The sequence below is a fragment of the Melanostigma gelatinosum genome (assembly GCF_949748355.1).
Source record: "Melanostigma gelatinosum genome assembly, chromosome: 8".
In the NCBI taxonomy this organism is placed as follows: domain Eukaryota; kingdom Metazoa; phylum Chordata; class Actinopteri; order Perciformes; family Zoarcidae; genus Melanostigma; species Melanostigma gelatinosum.
The window spans coordinates 22,935,466-22,956,650 of record NC_136641.1 but is presented as its reverse complement, the minus strand read 5'-3'; the positions used below and the strand labels follow the sequence as shown (position 1 = coordinate 22,956,650).

Below are 21,185 nucleotides of genomic sequence, written 5' to 3'. Positions count from 1 at the left end.
GGTGCGGCTGGAGCGGAGCAGCTCTCTGTTTCTTTGCAGCTAACAAACCCCTCTTTCCTCACTTTCATCTTGCTATTCCCAAAATACCACTCCGCAAAGGTGGCACGAACCTTGAATTAATGAATGCAGTCCTTGCGGGACTGCCGTCACTTTTTGGTGCAGTTTAGAAGGCGGGAAAACTGTCAGGAGGGGGAAAAAAAGGCCCTGCGGCTCTTTCTCTGGAGTGAACCTCCTTTTTGTGACAAATTTCACACTCTGCTGAGAGAAATCCGCTGAGGCTTTAGATTTGCCAGCCTGTCACATGCTGTTGCTGAATGCCGAGAGATTAATTCATTTCGCAGATGGTTCGTGGAAGCAACTCAGACACCCAAACGTGCAGCATTCACGCCGTGACTGCCTGCCCAATCTCAAAGGGACAACAAGGAAATATTCAAGCCGGGAGGCAAGATAACAGACAAAGGTCAACGTGTCGAACAAAACACATGAATCCGGTATAATATGCAAGAGTTGACATAGCCACAACGTGTTGGTCAAACTAATTTAACAACTTCAGAGTATAATTAAATTCATGAAAAAAATGCGTTGAAGCAGCTAAAATCAATGTTTTTATCATAATGTATTAAATGACAGTGGGAACAATGATGTGTTGACCACCTGTTCAACACCAAACAGCAGCCAGGCAAAGTTAGCAGCTAGCTGGCGAACACAGCGGAGGCTTAATATTCAGACATTTCCCTCAGGAGTTTGTGAAGCCAAAACTAAAAGAGATTCCATGTCTTACATTTATCCGGTGGCCAGAAAGACTATGTTGCTCTGTAACTGCTGGATGTGTCAGCAGCAGTTTGCTAACAAGTTCTCCATCAACTTAGAAGTGATAATTTAATGTTGCGTTCACAAATTTACGCTGCCCCAAGCGAACAAATAAAAAAAAAATGTTATCGCAAGTTTGACGATATCATTTTTAAAACATCACTGCAGTTGCAGGCAGCAATCATTAAACAGCATATAGCTTTATGCCCCGTCTCTTATGAGTCCTCTATCAATGAGCAGAGTTATGTTAAAGACCTCGTCGTGCTCCACACAAAAGCAGAGCTCAGACGGCGGTAAAAGTATATTAGAAGATAAGTATTAAAAGTAGTTTCTTCGTCCTGAAGATTAATGAGTAGCCGACATGTCCGCCTGTGATTTATTGCTAGTTCTATTTGGAGAGACTGAAAGAAAATATGTTTTACTTTCAAGAGGAATGAGCCATAGTTCAGCCATTCATTTTTTTGTGTTGTGCATAGTGTTTCAAAAAACCAATCGTTTATTTATTGCCTCACACTGTGTTTGTTTCTTTGTTTGGTTAGATGGATGTGTGTGTGTGTGTGTGTGTGTGTGTGTGTGTGTGTGTGTGTGTGTCTATGTGTGTGTGTGTGTGTGTGTGTGTGTAGGGGGGAATAAACACTCAGGTGAAATAGGATTCCTGCTGTGTCCTGTCAGAGACAAAAGGACAGCAGGCAGTGCCAGAAACAGCAAACATGTACCACACAACACTTTCAGTCCAACTAAAATCACATTCATCCATCCCTTTCTGCAGCCTAAATTATGTCAACATGTTTTTATTTGTTGATAATATATAATACATTCCTTTATATCATAAAAAAACTATTATATAAAGGAAGAACAAAATGATTTTTTGGGAAAAACCTGGCGTGTCTGTGTTTGATTGACAGCAGCTGGCAGGCTGAATGGATGTAGGAAGAGAACTGGATACAGCAAAGGAGGCGGGGCCCTGTTCAATCCAATAAAATTTGCCCAGTGGAGCATGAAGCCGTGCAATCGGTCTTACAATCACACTGCACTCATATGAGTCACACAGAAAGTCCAAATTGTTCTGTGGCTTAAAGGGAAACAGCTTTGTATCGTTGCAATGTGGGTGGTATGTGTGCAAATGAACTATGTTTGGTTTCCGTGTTGCCGGTGCCCGGAGCTGTGGGGCTCTGGGTGCTGGCAACGTGGAGGGATGTTGATTGTTGTTCATACTACCCATATTGTCGTGATACTGTTTCCTTTTAAAGCTGAAAACAAATCCCGATATTTAAGTCGCACGAACAAGACAAACTAAAAAAGAAAGAACAACACTGCGGATGTGAACGAGTGAGTGCAAATTGAAATGGCAGAACTATCTGAGGCCATTTGCGAAACGTTCAAAAATAATTGGAAGCTGCTGAAAATAACAAAAAAATCATTTCAAACAATATTTCACACAACCAGGAAATGATAGAGGGTAGCAATTATAAACAGAGGCCTTACAATCTGTGACAAATGGATATGAAATTGATTTGCTTCTGTAAACGATTGTCTCTTATCAATTATTTCTGGTGAATGGTTTTATGGATTTCTGTTTTTTTTTCTCTTATCAGTTAGTGGATGAAAAAAAAGAAAAAAGAAGCTTTTCCGCTGATTTCTTTTTTTCTGGGAACGGGTTCATTTTAGAAATCCCACTGAGCTTACAGCAAGTGAGCAGCGTTGGTGAAAGTTGAGGGTGAGGTCTGTGCAGCCTCTTCACGGGCTGAGGTTGCCATGGTGACTTAAAAATGGGGATATTGGGAGGCTTGTTTCCACAGAGAGATTCACTGTAACCCTACAACAGGTGTCAGATTGTGGTGAGAGCGCACCTGCCTGTTCATCTGTTCATTTTCTGCGAGTAAAGATGTGTTGAAGGTATCCTACAGGGACGGGAAGTAAAAGAAGTACCGCAGTCATCTTCCTTCTGTCTGGAAGAGCAGCCCGGGCCTGAGGCGCAGCTAATGAGAGGCATCAATTCCAGGCGTTGGCGTCCTTGTTATCGAAATACACGATGCAATCAAATGATGGCTTGATGAGCGCCTCGCTGCTGCACAAATCAGAGAGGAAGCCGGAACACACAGCACCCAAACTGCAGCATCTGCATATTGACAATTTGCAACTGCTTGTAAAGCTTAGTCTGACAAAGAGGTGAAGTTTGAATTCAACTCTTATTAAAAACATCAGGATCCAATAGAGAGACTGTTGAAGCCAGCAGCATGAAAACTGGCACAGGATTGGATGAGCTCCCTTGAGGGGAAAGGAGGCAGAAAGGACACAAACATGGAATCATATGTCCATCAGTGATTATTTTAAGCCCAAATAAACTACATAAAAACTCCTCTCAGCATGGCACAACTGGCTCCTTCATACGTATAGCCTTCACAGCTCCCACATTGACATTCTATGAGCGGTCGAGAGCAGCAGCGCTCAGTATCCACGGTGAGTTTACATCCAAACCCTGCAGTCGAGCTGGTCGTGAGCTGACTGGTTGTTCACAGCAAACCGGAAACTTTCCTGAAACCAAGATGAAAAGGCCTGCTCCTCTTTGTCTTCTTTCTGAGGAATACTGTGAGGGGTTTCTTTGAAGCTACATACATTTTGCAATAAACTAATGTTCTGCACAGCATACTGGTTCACAGCAAGAAGGTCCAGCGGGTATTCCCAATGCATGCTGGGATATAGGTCCCTTCTGTGACAATGAATTTAAAAAAGGGATATACAGGATTGTTCAGGTACTGTTAACCTTCTGATGAATCCTCTTCTTTATACTCCATTTAAAGGCCCTGCACACCTACACAGGTGTTTTCACTTATTTCGGCTGTGACATGAGGTCATGGACTCCATGCACCAATAGAGTTGCTAAGTGGGATATTTTGGGCACTCTGGAAGTCCCCTCAGTCGAAAATATGTAGTCTTGTGTACCTAAAAATGAAAGGTTACGACCGCTAAGGTGCATTTTGGTAAGAAACATATAATCACTGACGTAAAAAAAAGTATGTTACCTTCCCCTCTGTGTGCCCCTGGGTGGAAGCTAAAGGTTGCTTTGGTGAGAAAACTGAGGAAAACCGTCTGCAACTTAAATAAATCCACACTCAGACTCATGGGTTAACTTTGGATGAATTCGGCAACTATGGCGTCGTGTGCAACAATGACGATATTATGAAAACATTTTAAAAAATGATACAGAACGAGGAACACCTCTGCAACCAACTCTATGACAGTGCAGTCAGACCGACAATTCACTTCCTGTTCATTTTCTGTGTGGAAAGTGTGGAGACACAAACGGCTCCGGTCGCTAATTGGCTCGCTTCATTCGCTTCAAACACAGCTCGATCGGATTCAGCGCTGACCTGTGGAACCACATGTCCAACCAGTCTTATTCAGGAGATGTTGTTGTATTCTTGCTTTGTAACTGTGTGGCGAAAGAGTAAAAGCAGCAGAAAAGGAAGGATGCTGGTTACTTACAAAGGACAGTGACAGTGAGAGATGAATGAAGTGGAAAACAAAGTGTTAAATGTAACGTTGTGGACGTCTCTAGTCAGCCCAAAGTCATTTGTGTGTTCTTCTACAAATCTGAGAGGAACCTTTTTATCATATGAATGTAATCTAAAAGGTAGGAATTGCATTTTACAGCAGGGGCCTTTTTTTCCCCCCCCGTCACCTCTCTCTCCTTCTCGTTTTTTGCTTTTTATCATGCTATCCTTTCTCCCTTCTCCTGTCTGTGCCTCCCGCCTTCACAATGTGGAACTTATTGTCACATAATGAACGCCACTCAAAATGATCTCCACTCGCTGATATCAGTGTATAATTAAAACAACAGCGTCCTTAATAAGGTGTCAGGGGTGAAAACACAGGGCTCTGATAACTCTTTAAAAGACGCACACGTACACATGCAGGCACCCAATCACTGCCTCGTTAAAAAGCAACAATAGAGTTATAATGAGAGGGACCATAAGGCCAAAATTAATTAAAGCTCTGATTGCTCAGTGGCCTTCCATAAGTAGGTTATTGTCTTAAGTTACAACCTCCCCCCCCCCCCCCCACACACACACACATCATTTCTGTCAAGCATACTTAAGCATGCTACAGCTAAAGTTAAATGATGATAATTTTGGCTCAACAGTTATATTGTTAAGCTATTTCTTATGCTTCATATAAAGCCAAATAATACATATTTTCATATGAATAAAGGTTCAGGTGTTCCCGGTCTTTAACTTCACTGTTTTGGTTCATTCTCATGGTGTCATTTTTGGCAGCAGACAGCTGTTTTCAATGCTCTGCAAACCGACTGTACACCGTTTAGTAGCTAAAGAGCCGGATATTTAGAGCAGCAGTTTGTGTGTAGAGCAAAGGAGAAATAAAAAGAAGAGCAAATATTGGACCATTATTCATCAGGTGGACAGAAACACCATCTCCAAATAAATGCTGGTGCCTGATGTGTAAATAAGCCACTGTCTGCTAAAAGTTCAATCTGTAAAGTGTGTTCACAGTCTGTCAAAATAAAATGCCACAAATGGTCACCTTGAGACTGCTGAAGTAGCAGCTGCTGTAGTGGATACCGATAAGTCTTAAAGTAAGGAAGAACAAGCTTCATTTTTTTCATAAAGTCTGAAAGAAAATACCAAATGAGATGGTACGGAGTTACAAAAGCTCTCTATAACCTTCAGGTCATCTTGAGATTTGCTGACAAACACTTACTTTGAAGGCTGCTCACAGGATTTAAAAGGCAGCAGCTCTTATTTCATGTCAGAGGTCAGAGCCTAAATTCAATCCAAAATCTAAGAAGTGTGACACGCCGTTCCACCAGCCTTGTTTTCTGCAGTTCTGACTGAAAACATCTCGCCTGATCCCTTAACTGAGCACCGAAGTGTTGGTGCGGACGGAGAGTGAAGCGGCGGGGTCGTGCGGTGCAGACAGCAGCGTCTGCACCCAGCGAGGACTGACGACTGGAGCAGCATAATAACTTTCTGCAGGTGTGTCTCTGACACCCAGAGAGCGAGAGAGAGAGAGAGAGAGAGGAAGAAGAAGAAGAAGAAGAAAGAGAAAGAGGCCAGACAGCACGCCAGACAACTCTACCTCGGCTTCAACTTCAGCTCTGCTTATCAGAGCAGCAGAGAAACAATGACCAGCAGAGAGTAAACAACGAACGCACAGCCAATTCGCTTTTCAAGATACACCCGTCAGTGCCGTGACTGATGTCCTCTATTCTGGGTGGTTATCCGAACATCACTCACGAAGAGGAAATGCTTGTTTTACCTAATGTCAATGCACAGTGACATGAGCGATGTGTTTAATTTCATTTCATTATACAAACAGTTGCATCATATTTGACGTGAGTGTGTGGGAGGCAAACGGAGAAAAATGTCCACTCATCCAAATGATGCGTTTGATGATGAAGGACAAATCATTTCTCCACTCTTTGCTCGATGAGAGAAGCGATCGTTTTACATCTCACATATTTGTCTTTAGTGTCAACCCGCAGCCATTTCATCCCGCTCGTCCGACACGTGTGGTGTACAAAGTCACAGAATAACTTGGACTCTTAGCGTGTTGAAATGCAGGAACAGATAAAGGCCAAGTGGACTTAATGTGGTGTTAAGCTTTCCATTGCATGTGAAGTTGAAAGACACAAACAAGTACTTGTAATAATCAGTAATCAGCAGATGAGCAAAAGAGATCTTCTTCTTGCAGCGAGCAGAATTACAGGACTTTCAGGGGAGCCGTTCAATCCCCAGATGAGTTTTCTTTTTTCTTTTATTGACGCCCGAGTTGATGGATTTACACGCTGTAAACAAGACACTGACATTTTATCACCTCAAACCGCTGATACAGCAAACTTGTTAGTTGCCCACTAACACATCCAGCAGACACGAAGCGACATTAGCATTCAATTGCAGGCTTGTTTTTGTCCACTTGATTAATGCACGTCCAATATTCACTCTCTTTTTAGCACTGATTTTGCTCTCCACCAACTCCTGGGGCAACATCTGGCTCTTTAGCTGCTTCACTATGTGCACCAGCTATAGTGGCCGACAGTGTGTGGCTGCTGTTTGGTGCTGGACGGGTAGTGTACTGAAAGGCACCCTCAACTGCACTGCCATGCAAATAGTGTGTCGATGCTGCTGTGCTATTTGCATGTATTTGAATCAGGTAATAGCACACATTTGGGGCAAAATTGTCCCCTTTCTATGCAAATGAGCCTCATTGTAAAAACAGTCCAATTCACAAAAATCAGCCGCACGCAGATACAGTGGAATTATTACCGTCTTCAGAGAGTTGGTGGTAACAAGTGTGGAATGATATTTTTTATTTTGTCCTCCGCTTCATCTTCTGAAGTGTGAAAGTGTGCATTCGAAAACACCAAGAGCCCTAACGGACACGGTATCTCTCCGTCACGTTTAAATTCCTTTCCTGAAGTCTTGAGGAATGCCTCTGCGCCTCTTCAGTCATGGGCTACAGCTCACAGTCTGATAAATTCACATTTCATATTCTCTCTGCCATTGCTGCACGATGCTGCAAAACCCGAAGGGCGTGCTTGAACTGTGATATCGTTGGCGCAATATCTTTTGTGAACTGGACCTTGAGATGGAGAAGATGGCGGTTGCAAGTGATTCAACAGCCGCAGTCCATTCTTTGGGAGTTCGCCCATCAGTCCTGAGAGCTTTTTTTGCTGAAAACATTTGCCCGCTGCGACCAAACACGACGTTGATGAGCCAATACGTGAACTTCAGACATTATTGACAGTCATTGAACAGTCCGGCCATTTTGTCCTTTCCCCTTTCCTCCTCCCTGTCAGCCTGCAAATGTCTTTCTATCCGTCTCCCAACTCTCCTCTCGGTCTGCATTGTATTCTGTGCGATGATCGCAAAATGTCACAATGATAATCTCTCAAGAGAGTGCAGCATCCAGAGGAAGCGAGGTCTCAACCAATCAACAATACACCACACGCAAAAATCCACACATGGGCCCCCGTGAACTGTGGCTCCAGCCGACGTGCCGTTATTTACTACAGAAACATTGTGAAGTAAAAACAACAGATAAAAGTGTTGCACAACCTCAGGCTGCAGGCCAGCGCTGGTTAACTGATGAGCTCAGTAATTGTGGTGGAAATGCCAGTCTGAGGTTGATATAAAAGTGCAAAAGCACATCCAGGAACTACTAATCAGTCTCCTGGCTGTTCTCCCAGGAGGCTGCTGCTGCTGCGGTTGTTGTGAATGCCACTGCCTCCTGCAACAGCGCTTTATCTACGTGTTGGTTTGTGTTTCTGTGTGTGTGTGTGTGTGTGTTGCATTATGTGCTCCGTTGTCTGATCCTCCTGGCAGAGACTAATATCTCCGACTTTCCCTCAGACGACAATACAAATATCGTTAATATGAGCAGAGTAAATTGGGGCAGGATTTTCCCTGCACATACAAATAAATGACTCATTAAAGCGGTGTCAGTGTAACACATGCAGACAGAGCCTTCCTTGTTCCCATCTCCCGCAGCTTTCTCGATCCATTCAAAACTCCTGATTATAAGCCTCGTTTTTCCTGTCCTGAAAAACATGCCACCTGCTCAGTTGTTTCTTCTCTCTCCTGTCTTTCATCCGTTCGTCCTTGCCTCGTTCCGTTCGTTTCTGCAACGTGTTTCACACCTACAGTGACCGTACAGCCCACATCCTCACCTGCCACTACAACGCCTCCCATCTGTCTTTTCTCACTTCGTCCTGCCCTGCGGCCATTTCTCCGACCCCGTCACACGCTGAGCCCCCGTCTGTCTGCGCGCAGTTTTTGTGCAGTTTACGCAGAAAGAAAAACATGAAGACATAAAAGCAGGTTTATTCTGCAGCTGCCCCTCTGTCTTCTTCTCTGGGTGTTTGTGTCTCTGTCAGAGCTGTTTGTACTGTGGCAGGATTATTTCATTGTTTACAGGGTTAGTGCTGTCTGCTGTCATTCAGCAGCGTTTACGGTACATGTTCCCCGACAACACAGGATTATTGGGAGTTTGTTTGTGTGTGTTTTTGTGTATTCCTGTGCATCTAACTGGACAACCAAAATGTTCCTTATGTCCCTCTTAAATCTTTCTAACATTACTTCATTTCTTCCACTCTGTTTAACAATACCTCATATATTCTGCACGTCTGTGCTACTGCGCTTCATTAAAGCAATATCACATTCATACGGAGAGAAATATTAAAATCCAGTGTGTCATGTTTTCACAGTGGTCTTGTGAATGTGATTCAATCTGACATGGAATCCATGGAAACGTTCAATGCTGTCTTGTCTTAGATTGTAACCATTTTAAGTCAACACTGATGCCTCGCCACTGGGTTTAACAAACGATGGCGTCGGGAGATATTGAGCGTCCCAGCTCGACACGGCGTTAGTCCCGCCACTGGCACTGATTGGCTGATCATTAGTTCCCCCAGCGCTCGTTGACTCAATTGCTTTTTCAAACGAGAAACAGCTCCTTTGTGTCACAACGCCAGAAGAATCAGTCAACTTGAACTCGGTAGAGTGGCCAGATTCAAAGGCCTGCACCCAGACAAGGAAAGGAAACACCTCACAGACGTTTGAAACATGACAAGGAACCCAAACTAGACGCCTTCTTTTGTAACGGGTCACAGGCCAAAAAGGTTGCAGACCGCTGGTTTGATCTTCACAAATGCATTGTATATCAAAAATCATATACTTATATACTGTACTAGAGCTGTCAGATAAATGCAATGGAGATATATTTATGAATGTACTTACTTCCACCACTGACTTCCCAGCCTCTCGGTCACATCTATCAGAGGCCTTTGTGTCTCTCAGCCAGCCTCTGGAAACACACAATTAGCCTGATTTGGGGTCAGGCGAGTACAGAGCAGCTTGGTGGTCTGAACTGCAGCATCATTGCTCCTCTCCTCCTTAACTCCATCCAGCAGTCCGAGTCACAGCTAGCCCTTTGTGAGCATGTCTCCGGCCCACATAGCCCTGCCTTCAAGTCACCTGCACTAATCCTCAGGATAAATAAACCATGTGAAGAGCAGCGCAGCCAACCCGGGCTATTTTCAGCCCATCTGTGCTTTTTTTTATTCTTCTTCCTACTTCCCCACTCCGAAATGTCTTCATAGAAAAGCGGTTCCCCCTCTCAGGCCGGGGCAAATAGAGCGTGCTTGAGCAGCATTACTGATCCGTCTAGAAACCAGCTGGCGTCGTGGAGACGCTGTGTGGCTGTTCGCCCTTTAACAACACGGGATAAGATATCTCCGGGGTTTGAGATGAACACATTTGTTTTGGGTTATTAACGTGGGAGTTACAGTTAAAGCCATGAAAAGAATGATTAGGCAATTCGTATGCTAACACAACCGGTGATGTTTTAAAGCTCAGTCATAGCACTTGATTCGTCTCCCTGTGAAAGCTGATTTCTGCCTTTTGTGGCAAAACTGCACGCCTCCTCTCTTCTTCCATCCTTCCTTCCTTCTCCTTTTACCTGCACTTGATGATGCACTAAACTTTCCCTATACTCCCTAAAAACCCTCAGTTTGTCCAGTCTTAAGAGGTGGGAATCTAATGGCATAAAAAAAACAAAAGGTAAACAATTAAGACACAGAAATGGAGATAACCTGCAGCTGTTTAATATCACTCAACTGGGGAATTGGTGCCACCAGCTGTTTATCTCAACACATCCAACTCCTAAATATTCACATGATGTTAGTGGATGGAAACACTTATTAATTCACATTTTCTGGAAATTTGTTGAAATTTTGAGTTACATTTGGATGGAAACGAGTCTGAGCTCGTCTATTTCCTTTGTGTTGTTTAAATTGTGTCAATTGTTATTGTTCTATTTACAGTAGACGTGCATTGCGATGAGTCATGTCGGTGTGATGAGTGGTGTGAATGCGTTTTCCTGTATTGCCACCATGCAAATAGCTGCAGAAGCTTATGGGGATCTGACACACAAACGGAGGTCTTAACACGGCTTTAAACTTGATGGGATTAATCTGCGGGGACGTGAATGTTCATTAAAGTACCTGTTTGGAAATACGCTGGACAAAGCTGCACTATGGCTCTCCTGCTCGTCTTGCTGCTGACAGTTGACTTTCGTGTACAGGATTACTCTCCATTGAGTATTCACCTGCTGATCTGGGTAGTGTGGTTACTCGGCCCCCAAATCAGTCTTTGGAGGCAGTCAGCACTAAATACCACTCGTTCAGCACTTTGGGGCGAACATTAATTAAATCCTCTAAGTGTGTTTGTATGTTTATCGCAGTGGGAAAACATTGAAGAGTCTATTTGGGGGACTTCCTCTGCGCTCATTTCTCCACCTATCCTCTCCTCAAGATTTATTTTTGTTTTATTTTGTCTTTGAAAACTCTTCGCTCCTGAGTCGGAAAGTGAAAAGGGGGATGTCATGGGAACAAGGAGAACAAAGGAGAAGACATAAGAGGCAGGGAGGGAAAGGGAGATCGTGAGAGGAGAGAGCGTGACATGAAAACGTAATGAGGATTGTCATGCCCATAGGGGCAGATGTGAGGGATGAACTGTGCAGGGGTTGCGATGAAGGAGGAATGCAGACAAAAAAAAAAAAAAAGGAGCAAAAGACGGGGAAAACAAATGAGGATAAACACTGTGACCGAGAGGTGACAGAACTTTGCTGGCTCAGCGCAGGACGATGCGACAGGTTCTGGAGCCAAGATGTGGAGCGCAGCTGTGCTGACCCGCACGCCGCTGGGCAGTGTGGGTGGTGGCTGTGCTTCACATCTGTCGCGTCAGGCCACAAAACCCAGAGGCAATGCGAGCCCAAGTATATTCTTGCCAGGGGAAAGAAGGAATGTCCCCCCCCCAACACGGGCCGAGCTATCAGAGAAATCTGAGCTCATCGTCACCCTCTGGGTTGCTTTAGGAGTGTTCAGGTTGCGGCTAAAGACCATCACTATGTGAGCTTTACAGCAGTTTAACCGGAAACCAGACATTAAAGCACTCTGGATTTGATTCCAATCATTCACTTCAATGACAACCTCACGGTGCAGAAATGAAACTGTATTTGGGATTTCAAGTGCAGTGCAGAGGAGGTTTTATATGTTTTATTCCGCTGCTAGGGTATATTTCATATTACTGCTGACCATTTTTCCAATAGTGACGTAATAGAGAAAGGATTTATAACAAACAGGCTAAAACAAGGTGCTTTTAATATCAGCGTTTCTTAAACAGAATCCGAGAGACAGCGAGATCCTTCTTGTGGCACTGGCACCTCTGCGTCACTCGGCGTCAGTCTGTGTCACTCAGCGTCAGTCTGCGTCACTCAGCGTCAGTCTGTGTCACTCAGCGTCAGTCTGCGGCACTCAGCGTCAGTCTGCGTCACTCAGCGTCAGTCTGCGTCACTCAGCGTCACTCAGCGGCAGTCTGCGGCACTCAGCGGCAGTCTGCGGCACTCAGCGTCAGTCTGATAATGTGTGAACTGTCCCAGTCGTTTGATAAGCTTCAAATGAGGAAGTAATCACCTGAATCACAGCTGAGGAGCCTCACTGCTAAATGCTACGGATTCGTTCAGTGACAAACAACGATTCAGAACACTCACTTTGAAGATTCGCTCGTATCGTACATGCACTGAACACCTCAGCTCTGCTGGGCTTATTGAGTTAGAACTGTGACTCATTAAAAGTCACACTGATGTTTGAATCATTCTTACATAAGTCAACACGAGGCTGGAACTCGACTGAGCAGCTTTTCTTCAGAATAAAACACAAAAGCAAAAGACATTGAATCGAATATAGAGTGTACAGATTGTAAAACCCTTTAGAGGTAAAATTGTGATTTTGATAAATAGAAAGAACTTGACATGAAGTTGAGACACAACATAAATAATGAATTATGCAAATACAAAACCGTTATGGTCTTGAGCTGCATTTTAAAAAACGATTTGCAGTTTATGAGCCACCTTTAGTCTCCTTTAGTGGAGGCAGGTGCCTGACAATGCAGAGCTCTAAGAAAGACTACAAAAGTACAGAAGTGAATTCTAAATTCAAAGAGAAGCTGTTGTGAAGAAATCAGAATACATCAGAGTTGCTACTTGAGTCATCGAATAACTGGGTTGATCCAGACTAATATCACGACTTCAAACTGCATAAATGCTTCCAATCGTTTTTCTTTCACTGCGTTCGTGAGAACATTTACAAAATTGCCCATAAGCAGAAAATATCACCTCAAAGCTACTTCAGTGCAGCTGCTACGGTAAGAGGCAGCGTATTGAGCTCCTCTTTGGTGTCATTGTGTATAATTGTGTGTATTGTGTGTATTTACCATTTGGCGATGTAATATATATATATATATATATATATATATATATATATATATATATATATATATATATATAAGAGGATCTACAACCAGAGATGTCCAGCGAAGATAAGCATGAATCTTCTTGGCGAAAGATAAAATACCATTAAACTCAATCCAATCTATTCAGTGAGGCGGCTGTGTGGAATGATCAATGCTCGGCTCCAAATTAAAAACCATGTCTGATGCCAGTGACCGTTGGCAGCGGTGTCTGGGTGCGACAGCAGCAACATCCAGCTTTTTATGGCGGAGACATTACAGCCTCTACTTTTTGCTGCAGAGTAAACTTACACGAGCATCCGTCACGCGGACATATGTGGACTGTATAAAAAAATGTCTTTGACCAGCTTCACTGCATCACTCTCCACACCTCCTCTCAACAAGGGTCTCATTGCAAAAGGACATTGTTGCACAATAACACCTTTGCTTTGTGAGTAAAAGATGAAAAGGTAGCTGTAAACATTTACTCAGAGCTGTGGGGATTCAAATGAATAAATAAAAAGCCCAAAAGAATGTTTGATCATGAATTTTAACAAGGACTTGTCGGCACAGATTGAAAACGTACTTTACAGGCAGACTGATAAACACACCCTGATGATGTCATCGTAAAACAAGAAAAAGAAGATTCAGTCATAGAGGTGTATTCCAGACTTTGTTTGACACATGCTCTGGGAATAAAAGACGAACGTGTTCACCCAACGACATGTACTGTGAGGGATTTACACCAGAGGAGGTTCTGATTGAAACCAAGAGCATCCACAGACAAAATCACAGCAGGTTTCACCGGTTTCCTGAAAATTAACCGAGAAAAATGTGTTTTCCTTCTGTTGGCTCAGAGGTCTGCTCTCTCTTTGCTGTCGGGATTTCATCATTCTTTAAATAGACCTATGATTTATACAGTGAGTGTTGTCTGCACGCTACTATGAATGAACTGTGTTATTTCAAAAATAAAAAAATAAAAGAAATGTTAACGGAAGAGAAGCCTTGTGATATTCTATATTTCTCTTATTGTACAAAAGTTATAATGAATAGACCAAAACCAACAATGTGTTGAACAACGTGTTAATCTGCTTCACAATACTTGACGACTTTCCTGTCTGTGACTCTTAATCCCCAAATCCTTGTGAGAGGACAAAAATCTTTCTTCTTTTTAAAGCAATCATTTCCTAAAACACAGGCACATTGTAATTTTTAGCAAACGTTACTTCAACAGGATTAAATGGGGCATTTGTTGTTGACTATTTTCAACAATTGGTGTCTATTTTGACTTATTCTGGTCTGTAAAAAGCTGTAATTATGAAAATAATAATTTATTTTTTGGTTTCAACTGACAATGTGTGACTGGCTTATAGTGACTGGATTGTAGTTTTCCTTTCACAGAAGGTTTTAAAAATTCAAATGTTGGTTTTTAATGAATAACCGGGATAAGAGGAACGTGCGATATCAGGCTTTGGCTACACAGACAACACTTGTTACTGTAGCAGGATGAATTAATTGTTGGTTTTGGTCTTTAACAGGATTTGTTGGCAAATACTAAACTCATCCTTCAATCAAGATTGGATCAAATTGTCTTGGGAGACAACTTACCACTTTGAAGTCCTCCGCTCTGCACTCAGTGCCGTGGAAGTGGCAGGCCAGCAGCATGTCGTTGATGTCGTGGCCGGTTCGGTCGTAGAATTCCCGCATGTTGAAGGGTCGCGGCTTGAAATTATGAAAATCGGCTTTAACCTTTAGGCTCTCCAGGACACTCTCCTCCACAAGATGTATGTCCCTGATCTCATACCTGGAATAAACCGACAGACAGAAAGAAAAGTCAAAGAAGTATTTCATACATTTTAAGTGCAGATTTTATGAAGGTAGGTATGGTTGGCGGAACAGGACTTTACAGTGAATGATCACTGACGATAAAGTAGACTTCATATATTTGCGCACTTCGGGAAGGTTTATGAGTCTTCATCTCAACCGTTCCCCCTCTGAACCAAAGCTAAAAATAATAGAGTCCACAATGAATCACAAGAGACAGACAACCGAGGAACACTATATCGCTGGTTTTCTGGGGCATTTACTGGCTCTGAACCGATGGCGCTGCCAGAGTGTAACGCTTTATCGTACAGTAGATAATAAAGTACAGACAAGAGCTGTGCGGGCCCATAAAGACAGTCGTCCATTCACTGTCGATGCAGGAACTTCAGGCCACACTTCAACTCCATTCTCACTTAACTGGATTCAAACTTGGAGAAAAATGTGTTTGTGTTAATTGGAGTGTTTTAGCCATGAGAACATTTACTTAAACAGTCATATGATAAATTCTGAAACTTAAAAGCAAGTCTGACTAAAATGTTAAAAGGTATGACAAGAAGAAGACAATCATGCTACTTTTGTCTTCATAAGTATCTGTTCATTATTTTTGTCACTTCTTTCAATGCAAGAAAGATACATTTCCAATCCTACATAAAGAGAGTAAAGAACATGCAGCATTAGATGGTTTTGGTGCCAGTTGTTTTTTTGTTTATCATTAGAGATTTGTAGCTCGGGTCAAATACTTTGGTTCATGACCTAATAATAACTAATGGTATTCCAATTAGCCTCCATATTCAATATCCATGTGACATTGTAATATTGAGGTGTTAGGGTTGTATTTCCTGGTCTTACAGTGATACAATGTTCTGAACGTATTAGCTCGTCCAATGAAATAAAGAATGAACGTTCTCATGTTTCATCATATATTTATTGCTAATAGTACGTTGAGTTCTCAAAGGTTTTCTTGCGTGGTAACAGCTAATCCCCAGATATCACCACATTACTGATAGCTTGGTCTTCATTTATGTGATTTTTCATTTTGTCTGCATTACCAGCCCGAGTCTTTTTTTTTTAAACTACATTAGGAATAAAAGGCCTGCGAGTAACTGAGTGGGGAGCCAGACAGCCCACATCAAACACAGCATTTTCAGTGGCACGAAGAAATTTCCTTTCATTTAATGGAGCTCACGGAAATCTGACCACGCTGCCTCGTATCAAAAAAAGAGCAGACTCGCTGTAAATGCACCCAGCCTCCATACCCTCGCTGTGATCCCCCCCATTGAGCTATTATTAAAAATGTCACCATCTTAATGGACTCACCAAAGAGCAAATTGAGTGGAGTTTTTTTTTTTTTCCAGAACACTGCCGCAAATGAAATTTTCTCATATACGAATGTTGCCACTCTTGCGTGGATATGGTCTTTCATTGATCTTTTGTGTGGCTGACTATTACTGCACCTAATATGTTTTTACGGATGACATTAATACAAACGAGATGCTCTCTTATTTAAGGAAGAGCTTGTAATGTATGATGTAGGTACCTGGAACCTTTCAAACATCAAATCAACAATAAATAACCTCATTCAAGTTTAAAAATTTGTTCAGGGATTATTTCGTGACATTAAGATTGAATTAGGCCTCATTATGGCAGAGCAGTGGAGGGTTTTTTGTTTGATTGAAAGAGAACTCAATTCAGGAGAGCACTGTTGGAGCAGTGTTGTGGAAAAACCCACCAAGAAGGCACTTATGAGTTAAAATCCCATGAGAACGAGCCGCTGGGATCGGCGAAGGCTCGCACTTCAGGATGCGTGCATCTTAAATATCATGCCACAAGACATTTCCCAGACCAATGACTCCAAACATGGGAAGTGGGCGGAGAACAGTCTTAAATGGATTTCATGCCACAAGCGCTTTCATTTCTGGCCGGGGGTATAACAGCTAAGTGTGGCGTTGCATCACCTCTATGCCTTGCCAAGGGAGGCAGGATAATGAGCACTAAACCTACTGCAGAGAGTAAGAGTTGAGATGAGTACATGGAGAAGGAAACTCAGCCACAGTTATGCTTCGGTCTCAAACTCTGCAAAGTCTTTCATGTGAACTGCTGCCTGGAAATGCGATATTATGAAATGTATTCGTTAAAAAAAAATGAATAAAAAAAAAGTCCAGATGGCAAGTGTTGATCATCAGTGACACCAGCGTCACAGAAAAAAAGAGCTAATTTTAGTGTTCATTCTGGGATCTTCATTAAAGATTTAGGATAGAAGTTGGCTGCATATCCACATGAAAGTGAAGCCATCAGAGGCCTTCAGCGCTGTACGCTGAGCCCTCACCTTGCTCTCTTTAACTGACAGCCTGTCAGAGGTTCAAATTCCCCTTTTTTTTGAGTTCTTGATCACTCAGATGACAGGCACTGGTCACTGGTCATGTGGTCAAACGTGGCAAATAACACCATCCTGCTGTTTTGTTTCATTTTGGCTGCTCTTGTTGACATTTGGCACAATATTTCAACACCACATAGAGCAACATGTTTCAAACAACTTTCAAAGCCACGCTCTCTATGAGATCTTTCCTCTTTCTCTGCTCCTTGGACAGACCTGTGCAACCATCTTCATCCACGTGAACTGTCCAGAGAAGTTACCTTTTTTTGACTGCACAGAAACAAAGTGGATTTACTGTGAAGGAGTGGAGTTGTCTTCGGCTCTGTTAAAATCACAGAAACACGAGGATTTAAATGCATAACTGACAAAGATACCCAGATCATCTGTCATTTCACTTGTAATCAAAGGAAGCTGACTCTCTGCTTCTTTTCCTCATGTGCATATGTGGTTGCCAGCTCCAGCATCCGGAGCCCTCAGCTGCACCGACAAGACGGCTGCCGTTCTCCGATTATAGCGCCTCAGTAAATTCAAGCCTGACAAGCACTGAGTGACTCAAGAAGGTAGAAACCATTAGAGCGTGACACAATTATTCATATTCAGATCGTTTACCTAAGGCTTGGGAAGGTAACATTGAAGAAACCAACACGAGTACGCTAGATTTAAAAAACGTATCCACTAAAAAAAACAACCTAGTGTTGCCAACTCTTTTCCAATGAAAGTAGCTCGAAGGTTCAAGGTTCAGAGATCATTTACGGTCATTCTGAAACCAGACGGCAACCTCCGGTTCTGCCGAGCGAAGCCAATGAGGAAGTGTCTTAAAACGTGCATTCTCTCTCCTGACCAGCAGGGGGCGACTCCTCTGGTTTAAAAAAGAAGTCAGATTGTATAAAAGTCTATGAGAAAATGACTCTATACTTCTCACTTGATTTATTACCTCAGAAAACATCTTAAACATGAGTTTATGGTCAAAATCACAAGTTTAAAGTATTCTTCAATACAGCATGATGTTGATTGAGTCAATTACGGTCCATTTAGAGTAAAAAAGACCATGATTTACTCACAATATCAACAAGTTTAACAAAAGATGCGTTTTAAAATGACCGTACCTAGCTTCAGGTAAAAGTAGAAATACAAAACACTCCTTTACAAGTAAAAGTCCTGCATTGGAAATATAACTTTAAAGTATTCAAGAATCATCAGGAAAATGTACATAAATAATGAAAATGCAGAAAAGTGTTATTGCTTATGCAGTTATGTGTAAGCAGCATTTTACTAGCTGGTCGACAGATACATGAGTAGTATTTTACAAGAACATTGTCGGTTTTGTGTCTAAATCTTGCAAAGTATCTCGTATAGCTGTCAAATACATCTGATAGTGGTGAAAAAAGTTCAATATTTCCTTCTGAACTGTAGTGGACTAAGTGGCAAAAAAAATGGAACCACAGCAAATGTACCTGAAGTTTGAACTTAAGTACAGTACTTGAGTAAGTTACATTCCACTACTGATATTTGCAATATGAAACGAACTTATGTATTCACAATAACAGGGGGAAAGGGTAGAGGGTTGAAGAAATGATTTGATATGAAGGGAAACCAACATACAGAGAACAAAGAACACACAGTATAATGTAGACACTTTTGAAGTGGTCGTACCTCTGGTTGAGCAGGGCCAGCAGCTCCCCTGCGTGGTACAGGTCATTGCGCGACACCCGGCTGAACCGAAACGCGTTCAGGTTGCAAAAGGTGACCGCGGGGAACGTCATGATCGGTGTCGTGACCTCATCCAGTTTGGTGACGTGCGGGTACTCGAGGTAGAAGTGGATCCGGTCCACGCACACGAACAGAAAGAAGGTCAGAGACCCCAAGAAGAACACGACCCACAGGCAGCGTTTGACGCAGAACCGCTCGTATGTAAAAATGTGAGAGATCCCGTGCAGAGTCGAGCTGTGCGCAAAAACTTCGATGGGTGGAGGTTGATTTGTGTCCATTTCTTCGGTTTCCACTTTGAGATCCATCGTCACCGTGCAACAAGCTCGATCTGAATGCCAGAGTCACAAAAACAGCTTCTAAACACTCGCTGCTGAGAGAAACCGAGCCGATATTCATTCACCTGTGGCATACGCTGTCATTATCCATCCGAACATGTGCGAACGTGAAGATAACCACTCTTGGACTTGGCGCGGTTTGCTCGCCATCCCTCACGCAGACAGATGGAGAAACATTTTGATCATCCGCCACGCTTTTATAAAAAAACAAAAGTCAGACGGGCGGGAATTGCGAGCAGAAGCATTTCACGAGAGCAGGGCGATTGGAAAGCACGCACAACCCAAATGTCAAGAGGAAGATCGATCACTGCTGCGCTACTGTGATGGTTTGCAGGTTTCTCAATGGGGTGCAGTAAAGCAAAGAAAGAAAAAGAGGATTGACAAAGTGTTTCATCAGCCTGCGAATTCGCTGGTCGAGTCCAGTGAAGCACGCATCATTGCTCCACGCCAACAAGAGGAGACCCGGAGACAAAGAGAAAGAATCCTTTTTGACACTCCGGCTCATTTATTAAGAGTTCCTCTGTAGCTGCCCTTTACGCGTGTCCTTTCAAATCCGCAGATTCTCGGGTCCAGTCAGGAGAATTAGGAAGAGAGAAAACAACGTGTTTGGGAGTCAAGGCGGTTGCTTATTCTGGTCGGTGGAGAGTCGTGAGCTTTTTTTTCCTCCGCTCGTGTTTGTGTCTGCCTGCCTGGCAGCAGCGGCAGTGGACGGGAGAGGAGAGGAGGGTGGACTGACGCGCTGCTGTTCACCTGCGAGTTACTGTAGTTTCACAGCTTAACCGCAGCCCGAGTAGAGAGAGAGAGAGAGAGAGAGAGAGAGAGAGAGAGAGAGAGAGAGAGAGGGAGAGAGACAGAGAGCACCAAGTGGAAGGAATTTGAGCAATAGGTGCATTAAAGGGAAATAACTGCAATTTAGTATCAGGCCTTCCATAAAATTAGGGGTGTCATGAGAGATGGATTAAACTGAGAAAGGGCAAAATCGAAGCTGCAGAGGCCTCAAATATCCTGACGTCTTTCAGCAAAAGGGCATCAGGCCACTGGCCTCTGTTCTTCTGTGCAGTCTCTCATTTAGTATTTCGTTCACCTCGTCTTTCTGAAGAAGAAGTTGCATTTCAGGAGCCATCGGTTCAACAGGCTGCTCCTGACAGGACAATTAGACTGAACTTTGAGTGTAAAACTGGTGCAGTGCCCCTTTAACCACATACAGCCGGAGTGACCACTATACCCGGCCACTGAGACCGGCGGACCCGGACAAATCTGGCAACTCAGAGTAAAACAGACTGTGTCAACGTATGCCAACAGGGAGAGATGGAGGGAGAGCAACACTTCCCTGCAGCCAATATAGAAAGACATGAAATAAAACTCAAATACCAAGGACTCAACACACTCACAGAACTGTGAGTGTGTGTGTGTGTGTGTGTGATCTGAACAGCTACTCTCCGAGACAAAGCCATCATCAGGCACCACAAAAGGAAAATCATTTTTAGATTGGACCATGAATAAACAATGACATTTAGTCCCCGGCTGGATACTGGCGTGAAAAATGGGTCTGACTGTGCAGCAAGGCTGAATCAAGCTTTGTTAGTATTACAAAATATTTATTACATGTCATGAAAGATGCATCACCCACCTTAAATGCGTCAACATGAAATATCTTATCTTTGACATTAAAGGTCCTGCTACATTTGCAACTGTGCCCTGGAGCAGTTCTTATAATCGTATCTAAAGATCCAGTATAAACAGCTATAACTAATGCAGAGATGTTTATTCAATTCAAAATATTAATGAAGCTTAAGCAAACCAAAGATGTACGGTTTTTTGAGATGC

The 21,185-nt window shown here is 43.0% G+C and overlaps 1 protein-coding gene across 2 annotated transcripts in view; it reads right to left on the bottom strand.

Moving 5' to 3' along the window:
* The window catches only part of LOC306781370 (acid-sensing ion channel 1-like), a gene marked incomplete at both ends in the record, with an annotated part of 32,743 nt that extends 13,415 nt beyond the window's left edge, over positions 1-19,328 (bottom strand). For both annotated transcript variants that reach the window (XM_079274198.1, XM_079274199.1), the window contains 2 exons: positions 14,724-14,919; positions 18,967-19,328. In XM_079274198.1, coding sequence (XP_079130324.1) covers positions 14,724-14,919; positions 18,967-19,328 — 558 coding nt within the window. The remainder of the gene's footprint in view (positions 1-14,723; positions 14,920-18,966) is intronic.
* Positions 19,329-21,185: the final 1,857 nt, after the last annotated feature.